The following is a 14,434-nucleotide window of genomic DNA, read 5'->3' as shown; positions in this document are numbered from 1 at the left end:
GTGGTACTGAGCCCATCTCAGAGACAGATAAAGACTTTGATCCTCTTTCTAGTTTTGTCTTCATGTTGTTACGTATGTATCACAGGCCATCTCGTATTCCTTCAGATCAAACAAAGAGGTAGGCCTGAGGCTAACAAGTTCTGTCGGGATGGGGACTGCGCAGCAAATACAAATTGGACCTAAAGCATGTAATCTATACAATGCAAAGGAACTCATTCACATTCTTGTGCTCTCAGCACAGATCATGTTGAGTGTGTTAAAATAGACAAATCCAAAAGTAGAAATAAACAATAAAGAGACATGAATGAATAGAAGGTGGGGAGAGATAATAAGATAGGAGTGAGACTTAAAGGAACAGTTCACCCAAAAATGAAAATTCTGTCATCATCTACTCACCTTCATGTCAGTAGAAACACAGGTGAAGTTTGTCCATATGACACACAGGGAGGTTGCCAGCACAACTCAAATGAAAACCAGTCACTGACTACGTTTACATGCACACAATATTCCACTATTATTCGGAAAATGACAATATTCTGAATTTGTTAAGGGTCATGTAAAGTAAACCACATATTCTGGTTGCATTTTCCGAATTTGGCCTTTTTCCCAAATTAAGATGGGATATTCCACTATTATTCGGGTTTTAGGAGGATTCTTTGATCATACAGCGCATTCGGAATATGCGTCTCAATCAGGGTTTTTACCGCAGTTTGCGACGCATCTTGCCTGTTTGCGGTCAGCTGATGTGTACTAGAAGAGACGATATAATCATATAATCCATCGTCTCTGGCATGCGAAAAGAAAATCCTACATTTCTGATCGGAAGGAGATGAGAAACATGCCTATTAAACCCAGAGTGATTTAAAGAGTGTGACTCTGGCCAAACGTAGCCTACTTCTAATAGCCTATGAATAACTTGGATATCAACAGGTTTTTGCACAAATATCGCTAATATCGCAAAGCCAAACTTTTCAGCAGCAAGCTCCTGAAATGGACCAGATGATGCTGGTAAGAATAGAGTCAGGACTGCTCTGTTTATTCTCAACAGAAAAACTCAGCTGTTTCTACCTGCATCTCTCTCTCTCTCTCCCTCCCTGACGTGTCGGTGAGGGCGAGCTACGGCTGCATGTAAACGGGAATATTAGTGGATTATTCATTTAGTCAGAATATTGTCTTTTTCCGAATATGGGCAAAAACCGGAATATTAGTGTGCATGTAAAAATAGTCACTATGACTTCAGTTGTACAGTACTGAAGTCAATGGTGACTGTTCTTTTCTCCAGTTGTGCTGGCAAACTCCCTGTGCGTTATATGGACACATTTCACTTGTGTTTCATCTGACATGAAGGTGAGTAGATGATGACATCATTTTAATGTTTGGGTGAACTGTTCCTTTAAGAAAGAGACAAGAGAGAGAAAAGCAGACGAACACACATATCCCCTTCCCCTGCCTCTTCTCACCATCTTGCCAATCATCATAACATAGGGCCCCAGGTACTTGTTGACCCCAAAGATGTCGAGCAGCCGGATGTACCAGTAGATGATGTTGACGCAGTAGATGACCCGGCCGTAGCTCATGAGCGGCGGCTCCTGGAGGCGGAGCACCATGCCCACGGAGAAGATGAGGATGGCCATGAGGTCTGTGATGTTCCAGTACTCCTGCAGCCACACCTTCACCTTCTGTAGCAGCTTCCCCGGCTCTGACATCAGGATCTTGGAGGAGGGGGACGATGACGAGTGAAGCAAATATGGAGAAAGGAAATTAATGGAGAAAAGGAGAATGTCCAAATGTAGGAAAGATGGAGAAGGGTAGAGGGCAAAGAGGAGACACTGACAGAGAAGTTGGAAGTGGGAAAGGTTGGTGGGAAGTAAGGGGATTTGAGGAGTTGAACTGCATTACATCATGTGAACCATTAGAGGGCAGTATGAGTTTACCAATCGGACCACTGAGCAGGTGTCTGAGGAAGGAAGCCTGGTGGTGATTTGACAGGGATTAATGCATTTTACACTTACAGTTTAAGGCTGGCCAGAGAGTAAGGCTAAACTGGACAGTCCCATAGGGACGCTCTTGCTTTCTCTCTTTGTTTCTCTCTTCTCTCTGTCTCTCTTCCATTCATCTCATCCACATTTTCTCGGTTACATTTGGAAATCTATGGCTTGTTTGAGGATATTGACCAACTACTTAGCCTTCAATTCTTCCAGATAACTTCTTACTGTAGGCATGTTTATGCTTACTAGCCCCCTGTTTTTAGAGCAATGGGTAGTATTGATCAATTCATTATTTTGTGTACAATAGTGTGTGTGCACAAAATGTGTACATGCTTTTTGTTCTGCATGCTTGGTGCACATTTGCACGTGGCCAGCACACTGCTCTATTGTACCTCTCTCATCTTCTCGATGCCGTAGGTGCAGATGTATGCGATGACTATCCACTCTTGAGTAGAAGGCCACAGGTCCATCTTGACCAGAACAATGTAGTTGAACAGCATCAGGTAGCCCACATATGCCATCTGGACACAAACACAACAGCAGAGGGAAATCAGTGTATGGTTATGTGGTTGTGCAAGTGTGTGTGTGTGTGTGTGTGTGTGTGTGTGTGTGTGTGTGTGTGTGTGTGTGTGTGTGTGTGTGTGTGTGTGTGTGTGTGTGTGTGTTAATGCCTTCTTGCGGGCCTGTGGGTGTGTGCCCTTTGCCCACATTAGCATATATCAATAAAACTCAATTCTTTCGCCACAAACAAAATGTCTCGAAGCTCATTTTGAAAAGGGCTATTATGTAAAACACTGGTCAGATTAAACACATTCTCAGTGAAAGATTGACCCCAATTACACTTGCTGTCAATGCATCTTTTGAAATCTGATAATAACTGATTGCTGTACCTTCACATTTGCCCTGAAAATGTCCATCATGTCTCTCCTGTGTGGCTGTATATCTGTTAAATCATTATGTCTCTCCTGTGTGGCTGTATATCTGTTAAATCGATGTGCGCCGTACACATACATTTCCCCTGCACTCTTGTGTGCAATGTGGCTCACCCAGATCCAGACTACATAGAATGTTCATCAAAACGAAAGTCTGGCCATCTACAAATTAGACTTGGAAGAACGAAGAACCGGACGCAAATGCATGCAAAATCAGTTTTTCCTCTCCTACATGTCTGGGCATTTTCAGTTTTCAGTGATCTGTAAGGGTGTCCCCTGAGAGCCTGCAAAACAAAATCTAAATCATTTCACACTGATTTGCATACCTATGCAGAATCCCAGTCAACTGTCACAAGAGCTCCCTTGAATCGGAAGCGCTCCGATATTTTTTACAGCCTCAATCTATGCACGATTACATTGTGTTTGGGCAGTTGTGTCACTATAAACCTGAGGATTATTTCTCTCTCTGGCTCATGCCTGACTTAATATTCCACTGATGTAGCGGCTAAAGTGATTTTAATGATGTGTGACCGGGACTGTCCTCATAGTCATTTAGTCCTACGTCCACAGGAGCTTTGTGTGGTAGCTTTGACTAATATTACTCTATTAGCTCTAACAGGGGCAGCGCGCGACAGAGGATGACGGGCACAAGTACAAATGTGCTCATGATGACGTCGTGACCCTGCCAGGCCCAGCATCTGTTCTGTAAGTGAGATCTTACAATTTACAGTAGGGTTGTTGTTTTTGTCTCCAACCTGTGGGGAAGGAAGGGCAGGGTGAAAGGAGGAGACAGAGAGAGAGAGAGTGTGTCTAGCCAGAGAGGAGAGAGGGGATTGAGAGGAGAGGGAGAAAAAATGATTTTCTCAGTCAGCATAAATAAACAATGAGACTCCCGCTGGTGATGCGTAGAGATGTTTTCATGTTTTCACTGGGCAAGCAAATTGAAAGAGCTACCAGGAGGCATGGGACATGATAGATCAGCCAATATCACCTAATAGCACCCCACCCCTAAAAACACACACACACACACACACACACACACACACACACACACACACACACACACACACACACACACACACACACACACACACACACACACACACACACACACACACACACACACACACACACACACACACACACATACACACACACCAGGAATTCCAGGAATTCATACATAAAGTATCATATAAACACTTGCAGGAACACACATAACACACAGACAAAATATGCACTCACTCTCTCTCTCTCTCTCTCTCTCTCACTCACACACACACACACACACACACACACTTCCCCGAGTCACACATGCTATTTACTTATCCTCTTAGCAGTGACAAGACGCCATCACTCAGAGGGTTTTAGTGTGTGTTTTACACCGTCACTATAAAATCCCCGTTGTCTCATCTTCCCTCCCTCTCTCTCCCCCCCTCCTTTTCATGTGTCTCCATCAGTCACTCCATCTCCTCCACACCAAACGATCACACCCCTGCTTCTCTATCACTTCCATCCTCCCTCTCTCTCTCTCTCTCTCTCTCTCTCTCTCTCTCTCTCTCTCTCTCTCTCTCCCCTGATACCAACCACAGTTTGATGTGGGAGGGGTGGAGGTGTTGTAGAGCTACGTATTGATCACCAGGCGCCTGCGCTTGGTGATGCGGGCGCTGTAGAACCGGGTCAGTGGCCATGTGGAAAATGAAGGTGATTACCGGGTGACTGTAGAAGCAGGCACGCACCACGGGGGAAGCAGCACGTAATGATGCGGGCTTTGTAAAGCTATAGGTAGTGGCTGGGTGGAACAGGAGGTTAATGATGATAGAGGCACTGTCGAAGTAGGCAATAACCACGGGGGCACCAGCACTTGGTGATGTTGTAATACTGTAGGTACTGGCTGTGCGGAACAAGAGGTGGAGAATAGAAAGCAGATTCTGACCGTGTGGAACCAGAACTTGACGATCGGGGCGTTGTAGAACTCGTAGATCTTGCGTCCCATGGGGATGAGGCGGTGGCGTTTCTGAACCTCCTCCACGTCCTTCTTCCTGGATGTCTCCGTGGCTACTTTACCCAGCATGGCCTGGGGCCACGAGAACCCCGCACGGAGGGAAGACGGGGGTGGAGGCACAGAGGAAGGGTGGGAAGAGGCAGATGTGACAGAGAGAAGAGACAGGTAGAGTGGGAGAGAGGCGGAGGGATGGAGATAGAGACACATGGGAGGAAGGGAAGGGAGGTGGTGGGGCGGGGGGGGGTTGTGTCGTTGAGTAATAGAGACAAAAAAAGAATGAGAGAGAGAGAAGGGAAGAAGGGAAAGAGTAAAGGCAGAGTTCAACGGCGCCACTGAACGTCACTGATTATAATCAAAGAAGCAAGCACAGGCAATGACATCATTCCAAAATGTCATATATGTGTGTGAGGTTGAGTGTTGGGGTGGAGGCTGGAGCCGAGTATGACGCAGACGCACACACACTCATGGATAGTGTCTCAGACAACAGTAACAGACAAGACAGAGAGAAGCTACAGACAAGACAGAGAGAAGGTACAGACAGGACAGAGATAAGGTACAGACGGGACAGAGAGAAGGTACAGACAGGAAGAGGGAGAGAAAAGAAAAGATACATAGATATCTCATTTCCAGCTGGGAGACATTTTCTTATCCATGAGAGAGGGGTCAGATGTGTTTTTATGGGTCATGGTCTTATGTCAAAGCAACACCAGGCCTCTGAGGGGGTCAAACCATGGAATTGTATTGCATGTCTAGATATCTGGTAGCCTAGATCTGGGCAAAAAAATAAAAAATAAAAATACTGAAATAAGAGTATGTGGAACATATTCAATGTTTTGCCCACGCCTGGATCGAGGCACACACAGAGGGGGGGGGGGGGGTGGATTCAGATGCCAGTGTTAAGTCCCACCATGCCTTTACTGCACTCAACATGCACATTAGCCAATCAGCAAGTGGACACAAGCTAAAAAAAACATCACAGTGTGGTTCTTAGAGGGCATCTGAAGGTAGGGCAATACAATATCCCCCTGTGGTGTGGCAGGCTGTGTAGATCAGCATGAATCTGTGTCCCATTCATAGTTTGGATTATCTTGAAGGTGCATTTGGACAGTCAGAAGCCAGGGCAACGGGAAGAGCTCAGTGCAAATGCATGATCGGAGAGCAGAGTTCTTTATAGAACACCAGACTGCCTTAAGGAATACAAGTATATCACATGGCCCATTTTGTGAATGTGTGCACTGGCTAGCTGGCTGTACTCAATGCAGATGGTAAATTACAGTATGTACAGTGGTGCTGAAGGCCATTCCACTTCCATTCAATCTGTCAATAGGACGACTTGAGATCCAGCTTGTGTATTAAAAATCACCCGTCAAATTCCAGTCTTGAATGCTCTCTCCGCTTAATTTCAATACACACACAGAATACCGGTGTCATCTCCGTGAGTGATTGGATTGAAAAGGAACGCGCCCCAGTCCTGCTGTACATCCATGTCTATGCAGAGATGGACTAGAGCCAACTCTTCCGCGGTGAAGTGCTGCGGGAGAAGGTGCTCAGACTCTGCATGATTTACAGTAAGCTCTGCGGCAGCAGGCGGACATGCTTATATAATGGACAAGCATGAGCCTCCCTTTCTCAGCAGCCGGCATGCTGAGTGGAGCAAGTCATCGCTGACGGGAGAGAGAGTCGGCCAGCAAACAGTAGTACAGTACCTCTATTAGAACTGAGCTAGGAGAGAGGGAGAAAGACATAAAGAGCTAGAGAGAGAGAGAGAGAGAGAGAGAGAGAGAGAGAGAGAGCTAGAGAGAGAGAGAGAGAGAGAGAGAGGAAGGAAAGAAGAGAGAGGAAAAGCAGTAGAAAAGAGTGCCGCAGGGATGACGTATTTTTGTAGGCCAAAGCCCAAAAGTCAGCATCGCGCCTGGTTCCCTCGTCTGGGAGTCAATGGGATTTTTGTATGGGGATTTTGGTTAGATGCCTGAAAAGCTCTGTGGTTAACAAACGTTTATGAAACTGTGGCCTTTGTGTTGAGCCAGATAACCTTCACAAATGAAAACCATTTGTATGATTTTTGAAGCATAAATGCGATCGCCAAGAAATTGGTGTTCATTTGTGAAGATGATCTTGCTGAACACAAAGGCCACAGTTTCGTAAACGTTTGTTAACCACAGACCTTATTTCAGACATTGAACCAAAATCTCCATACATGCCATTGACCTGCAGACGAGGGAAGCAGGCGATGCTGACTAGTTCCTGCAGCACTCTACAGACAAAGAAACAAAGGGGCCGGGGAGAAGGCTGGGTGGAGAACAAGAGGGATCAAAGGGAAGACAGAGAGACAGAAAAGGAGATAGATGGAAAGAGAAACATACACAAGGAGCCGCGAGCGGCGACAGACTGAGACGCTACAACTCCACCACCACGTCTTCTCTGAGACCACGAGAAACAGGAAAGGTTGATTTGGCTGGAAGGGTCCAGGTGGCCAGAATAGAGAAAGTGTGTGTGTGTGTGTGTCTGTGTGTGCAGGTAACTGTGTGCATCTCTGTCTGTGATCTCACTGTGGACCCGTACTACATAACAACATGGGCGTGAAATGGCATTTGGTCCACAAGTGTTGTTCACAAAGGACACAGAATCTGGACTATGTGTTCGACAATGCGTTTTATAATGTGGGCTAAGTCTGTATTGTCTCTAGAGTCTATAGATGCCTTGCAGCATGGTGTCACATGGGTTCCAGTCATGGAATGTTGCCCATCTTGGATCCTGAATTCAAAACGCAACTTTGACCTGTTTCGGTCTATGGGAGGACTGTTTAAACGATGCCCTCTTTTTAACTCTCACTACTCTTTCATACTCTGTACTACAAACTCCATTCAAACCTTAAACGGATCACCACTTATATAGTGCTTTATCACTTTGATTCAACCTTTATAATGGGAGCCGGCTTAGAGTGTGTGATGTTGTGTTTTGAATTCGGGACCCAAGATGACAAGAAGGAACCCATGTGACATCATGCTGTAAGGCAGCTATAGCGGGCCTGAATAATATGTGTATATACTGTGTGATGCGGGGCTGAGGTGGGTTGTCTCACCACGGAGTTGTACTGCGCCTCACAGTAAGATCTTACTGTGAACTCCATGTCCTCCTCCTCCTTCTCCTTGACGGGCTTGTCAGGCTCCTCCTCTTCCTTCTCCTGCAGGTAGTCCTGGTCCTGGGGCATGTAGGACATCTCGTCCTTGTTCTTGAACTCCAGGCTCAGGATGGACGGAGGCAGGAGCAGGCCTAGGATCACCTGAGTGACGGGCAAGAGGGCAAGCGGAAGTGGATGCAGAGGCGGGTTGGAGAGGAGAGGGAGGGATAACAGAACAAAAGTTACAGATGTGAAAAAGCTGTATAGTCGCGTGAGTAGTGCTGTGGAAATAGTGCTGTGGAAATTTAGCCTGAGATTGTATAAATCTCGAAAAGAAAAAAGAACAAAACATTAACAAAACCAAAGCAAGTTTATACTGACAGAAAAGGTGTACTGTAGGCTGACGCTTTGGCTTATTCCGCCTACCCTTTTTACATGATTTTCTACAGATCCCTGTAGATTTATATACAAAAAATAATAATAATAAACAAAGTACATGTGGACTCTTTATACTCATGGTCACACACATCACTAAATATATGCATATCACACATTTACCGTACACATATTATTCTTACAGCATCTCTCCTATCTCTATATGAGATTGAATTGTCAACTCGTTACACTGCGTTTCCAAAACAACTGAGTGGAGGGGCGGATTGGAAGGTCTGGACCAGGGCAAGTGGAAATTAATAATTACATACAGAACCCCTCTGCCACACTGACTCTTATGAACCCCCCCATGAGGCCCTGCACAAGGCTGAGTGACACCGCTTTGGTGTGTCCGACAGCTCAGGCGAGCCTTCTCATCAAGTCAATTAATAAAGCATTAGTCAAGACAGCCAGCAAGACTGCTGAGCCACAAGCATGGATGAGAGAGGGACCGCTACAGATAGAGGAGGCAGGCACGCTGTAAACACTTCAGATACAGAAGAGTCAAACAAGAAAAGAAAGAGAGATAGAGGAGGCAGGCACGCTGTAAACACTTCAGATACAGAATAGTCAAACAAGAAAAGAAAGAGAGATAGAGCAGGCAGGCACACTGTAAACACTTCAGATACAGAATAGTCAAACAAGAAAAGAAAGAGAGATAGATATAGCAGGCAGGCATGATGTAAACACTTCAGATACAGAATAGTCGAACAAGAAAAGAAAGAGAGATAGAGGAGGCAGGCGTGATGTAAACACTTCAGATACAGAATAGTCAAACAAGAAAAGAAAGAGAGATAGAGGAGACAGGCGCACTGTAAACATTTCAGATACAGAATAGTCAAACAAGAAAAGAAAGAGAGATAGAGGAGGCAGGCGTGATGTAAACATTTCAGATACAGAATAGTCAAACAAGAAAAGAAAGAGAGATAGAGGAGGCAGGCGTGATGTAAACACTTCAGATACAGAATAGTCAAACAAGAAAAGAAAGAGAGATAGAGGAGGCAGGCACACTGTAAACATTTCAGATACAGAATAGTCAAACAAGAAAAGAAAGAGAGATAGAGGAGGCAGGCGTGATGTAAACATTTCAGATACAGAATAGTCAAACAAGAAAAGAAAGAGAGATAGAGGAGGCAGGCGCACTGTAAACATTTCAGATACAGAATAGTCAAACAAGAAAAGAAAGAGAGATAGAGGAGGCAGGCACACTGTAAACACTTCAGATACAGAATAGTCAAACAAGAAAAGAAAGAGAGATAGAGGAGGCAGGCGTGATGTAAACATTTCAGATACAGAATAGTCAAACAAGAAAAGAAAGAGAGATAGAGAGGCAGGCGTGATGTAAACACTTCAGATACAGAATAGTCAAACAAGAAAAGAAAGAGAGATAGAGAGGCAGGCGTGATGTAAACACTTCAGATACAGAATAGTCAAACAAGAAAAGAAAGAGAGATAGAGGAGGCAGGCGTGATGTAAACACTTCAGATACAGAATAGTCAAACAAGAAAAGAAAGAGAGATAGAGGAGGCAGGCACACTGTAAACACTTCAGATACAGAATAGTCAAACAAGAAAAGAAAAATACAGGAGGCAGGCGTGATGTAAACACTTCAGACACATAACAGTCAGACAAAGAAAAGAAAGAGGTGGAGTGTGAGGAATGACGGGAAAAGACAGAGGGGAGGAAGCGTTTCCTTATCTCTCGAAGCAGCTGTCTTTCAGCCGTGAATGTCTGCCCTTTTCCTGTCATTGACTTCTGAATTGCGCAACTGGTTTTCATTTGAAGTTTCGTTTCCATTATTTTTTAATGAGAGGATAAGGTATGAAAAAGGGAACAAACAGAACATTTTTAAAAACTGTTTTTCCAAGTTTATACTTCTTTGCGGAGTCCATATCTCTGAACAAGAAAGGGACATTTGTCATCTTCCATGGAGTCATGTTGAGGAGTCAAGGACAAAAATGTCAATAATTGGTGACAGTTATTGTTGCATGAAGAAATCAATATACAGCTCTTATCTATTGATATTGATTTATAGGTCTGCCTTTAGTGGCCATATCCTGATGAGGTGGAGTCTTGGGGGTTCACTGTAATCGCATGAAGGGTCATCACAATTATAGCAACTCAAGGATGTCCACATGTATATGTGTGTGTGTGTGTGTGTGTGTGTGTGTGTGTGTGTGTGTGTGTGTGTGCAGTGTGTGCTTGCGTGCATGTGTGTGTGTGTGTGTGTGTGTGTGTGTGTGTGTGTGTGTGTGTGTGGTGTGTGCTTGCGTGCATGTGTGTGTGTGTGTGTGCGTGCGTTCGTTTGTGAGAACCAGTTTGTGTCTGATGTTGGAGTGAGGACGATTTGACACCTTTATTTGCTGTATATGATGAAGTCTTAGGGGCATAGGATCATGTTTGTTCCACTTGTGGTTTTCTTCCTCTCTTTCCATTCCAGCGAGTTTGCCTTAAAAGCTTCTGTGAAGCACTGGACACACTTTCTCTCCTTCTCACCTCCACCTCCCTCCTTACAGACAAGGGTGGAGGTATCATATAATTAAGCAATATATCACGAGAGCAAGTGTGTTGTGGTGAATATATCCCCCTGATCAGTTGTTATCCCACGAGGCCGCAGGCCGAGTGGGATAACAACTGAGCAGGGGGATATATTCCACAACACACGCTGCTCGAGTGCTATATTGCTTTTATAAAAGGGTTCCAAGTATAATAATATAATAATAATAATAACACTATAAGTCCGACTGGCATGGTATTCTGAGAGTCAGTTGAAACACTACTGTAAGGCGGGACCTCTAGCAAGAAGATAGACCTGCGGGTGATTTGATTGGATCGTTCTGGAGACTGAAGTTGACATTGGCCAATCCTGGCGCTTGGCTGAGAGCTTTCTGGAAACCCAGGCAGCTCGAGCGCAGCGTTGCATTCTCAGGGCTTGCCCGACACCAACTAACGTTACGGGGTTAAATGCGGGGTTAAATGCGGAGTTAACAGCCTTTCTTTTGCAAAGAAGACATTAGCCCGCATCTATTCTTGTACAAAACATCATTTTCTGCGAAGTATTAGTAAAGTTATAAGCGAAGATCGATTCACAAGGATCTGACAGCTGTCTCCGCCATTTTTTTTTTCTACGTTGTCATTTGAGGTAAGCCTTATTATTACTCTCTTAGTAAGAGAGTTGCCATGGCAACCAATAACCCATGGCCATGGGTTATTGAACTCGGTTACTGGAATTATACAATGGCTGTGAACCAATCAGATTGCTTGATTTGAGAGAGCCATTTTATAATGTATAATAACATTTGTTCACGTTGCTGTAGTAGTCGAGTATTTTTTCAGCCAGAAGTATAATTGTACCACTACATTTTAAAACAGCCATTACTCAGTAAACATTTTGAAGGCTCTGCATAAGCGACAGAAAGTGGACCGTTGCAAATTGTGGAGCCGTTTGCAGTGAACAGCAAACAAAGAGGAGAAGAGTATTCTGGCTTTACTTTGTGCACTTTATTAATAAAAAAAAGATCTATCTATCTATCTAACAATATTTCTATTTGAGTCGTACCTATTCTAATGCCACCACAATTGATGAAAACCTTTATTTTAAGTTTCATACTGATTATCTTTGAAAGAAATTGAAATTAAAATTGGGCTTCTAATGCTAGGAAATGGCTTGTTGCGTCTCCTGGATTATGGGGATGTGCTACAGTATATATGAATACGTGTTTGCTGGCCGCTGTCTATCACGTAGCTCTGAGATTCATAGCCATTTGTAAACCCCTCACACACCATTGTACTCTGTATTCATTAGACAACTGGTCATCATTATCCATGCGTAGGACTTTGCACTGGTATATCTTCATTTATAAATCCATCCTTGGACTGTTGCCCAGCTATCTATCCACTTACATGTCATGTAAACAGTGTGGCTATAGCCTACGCTCTCAGGGCTTCATCACTCTCTCCACCCCCTCAGTTCGTACAGAAGTAGGTAAAAAGGCCTTCTTCTACTCTGTCCCCTCAACCTGAACACGTTACAACAGGAATTGAAGCTGTCCAGCTTGATTCCCCCAGGACATTTTAAACTACTTTTACAAAAGCAGGAGAGAGTGTCTGTGGGGCTTTGCTCTTGTACTTAGCGGTTGTTAGCACTTTGTATTCATCACTTCATGACATGTTTTTACCTTGTCTCTGTATTGAATTTCCTGTCTGTCTGTAACTTGTGTGTATTGCTGCTGCTGTCTGACCAGGTCTATCTTGAGAATTAAAATAAAGGTGAAATTAAAAAATGTATTGCAGAGACCCAAAGGTGCGTGAAGCACCTGCGGTCTAGCCAGACCCATGTTTCTCTGAGTGAGTAAGTGGGAACCCAGCCATGCCTCCAGCAGCTCCCAGGGCAACTCCTCATTATAAATAGCTCTAACCTCTGTGATCTATGCAGCAGGCTCCTCTGGACACACCACACTTACACAGGAAAGAGAATTGTTCAAAACTCCTCCACCGGGCACCCGGGTGGTGCAGCAGGCTATTCCTCGCCTACCAACACGAGGGCCGCATGTGCGCGCCCCCGCTCAACCACACACTAAAACCTCTCCAGTCAGATTCACTCCTGGCTATATGACCCGAGTCTCAGAACATAGGCCTGGTAGGCTTACCCTACAGTGTACATGTGCGCCTTGCCACCCACACACTCACAGTGTTATCCTCTTCAGCGTACATCCTCCTCCTCACTAGAACTTGAAGGTTTGATCGAGAGCTCCTTTTCTCTCACCTTTATGCATTAGGTCATATATATAGTATATGTACAGTATATACAGTAACTGAATGGTACATGTACTGTATGCTACTGTACCTCCACTTCACATCATTCTAAATCAGTTCCAATGTATCTTGGAATAAATGTGATTAGCTGAAATGTTTTTATTTTATTTAAAAAAAATTACCCAGGGTGACTGAGCACGCATGCCCTTTATCAGCAAACACCCTGCTTCACATTCATAGTAGGAGAGTCCCAGTACAACTAGTCTCCTCCCTTTGGCCACGAGTGAGTCCAGTGGAGCGGGTGGGGGGCTGAATACCTGGTCTCAGCCCACACAGTGTTCCCAAACACACACATGAACATGAAATGGTGAAGGGAACTTCTTTAAAAGTGTAAAGTTTCTAGCCTGATATCAATGTTCCGATGCAACTTTGCAAAACTAGTCCCGCTTGGCCAGACTATCACCACACCTCGTACTTCCCTTGAGTCAGACTATTGCAAAGATCATTGGCTTCTCATCACAGTGATGGATTACCTTTACCGACTGAATTAGAAGTCTCCAGAGATGTTTTCTATCCTGAGTGTGGCACACCTGATCAAAACATCTCTTTCATCCTGAGCCATCTGTGTAAAAACAGCCAGAATTCACATTAAAGCAACAGAAAACATGAGAGAGAGAAAAATCCCAAGCAGTCAGGGGGAAACAAATCTTCCAGTTAGAAGTCTGCTTCTCTCACTTCTACGCTATTACCACTCCCAGTGTTTGCCTCTGAAGGGATAGTGAAGTGTTTGATCAGTGTTCAAACCCACATCCACAGCATTTGACCCCCGTGACCCTCAGACCTCAATTCATCCACATGCAAACATCCCAGTTACATGTTTTACTTCGTTTCGAACTCAAGCTCTCACTAGTGCCTACTTCGCTGCGTACGCAGCATTATGGAAGACTGTCATTTTTGCTCCAAAAATTACTTTACATTAAAACCTGACCACGCCCCCTTAGGTGACGTGGTGCCCCCCTGGGCTGACTGGGCCTCCCACCTCGCCCCCGTGACTACGTCACGGCCAGTCACCCCAGGGGCCGCCACTCTTCGCTTCTTCCAGCCAGCGTGAGGACGTCGTTTTCTTAAGCTCCGCAGTTAGCTCTAAAGTCAGTGCTCTTCATAGCTTGGACAAATAGACTCGCTTCGGTTCATTTGCCCACCT

General features: G+C 44.7%; 1 protein-coding gene across 8 annotated transcripts in view; it reads right to left on the bottom strand.

Moving 5' to 3' along the window:
* trpm3 (transient receptor potential cation channel, subfamily M, member 3) overlaps nucleotides 1-14,434 on the bottom strand; it is a gene marked incomplete at both ends in the record, with an annotated part of 249,023 nt that overhangs the window by 7,250 nt on the left and 227,339 nt on the right. For 4 of the 8 annotated variants that reach the window (XM_083643804.1, XM_083643805.1, XM_083643806.1 and 1 more), the window contains 4 exons: nucleotides 1,461-1,712; nucleotides 2,381-2,509; nucleotides 4,854-4,994; nucleotides 8,005-8,205. In XM_083643804.1, coding sequence (XP_083499930.1) covers nucleotides 1,461-1,712; nucleotides 2,381-2,509; nucleotides 4,854-4,994; nucleotides 8,005-8,205 — 723 coding nt within the window. The remainder of the gene's footprint in view (nucleotides 1-1,460; nucleotides 1,713-2,380; nucleotides 2,510-4,853; nucleotides 4,995-8,004; nucleotides 8,206-14,434) is intronic. The other 4 variants (XM_083643808.1, XM_083643809.1, XM_083643810.1 and 1 more) reach the window with 1 other exon arrangement.

Source organism: Poromitra crassiceps (assembly GCF_964638095.1).
Source record: "Poromitra crassiceps genome assembly, chromosome: 10".
Taxonomy (NCBI): domain Eukaryota; kingdom Metazoa; phylum Chordata; class Actinopteri; order Beryciformes; family Melamphaidae; genus Poromitra; species Poromitra crassiceps.
The sequence above is the reverse complement of the archived record's forward strand: the minus strand, read 5'-3'. Positions and strand labels throughout refer to the sequence as shown.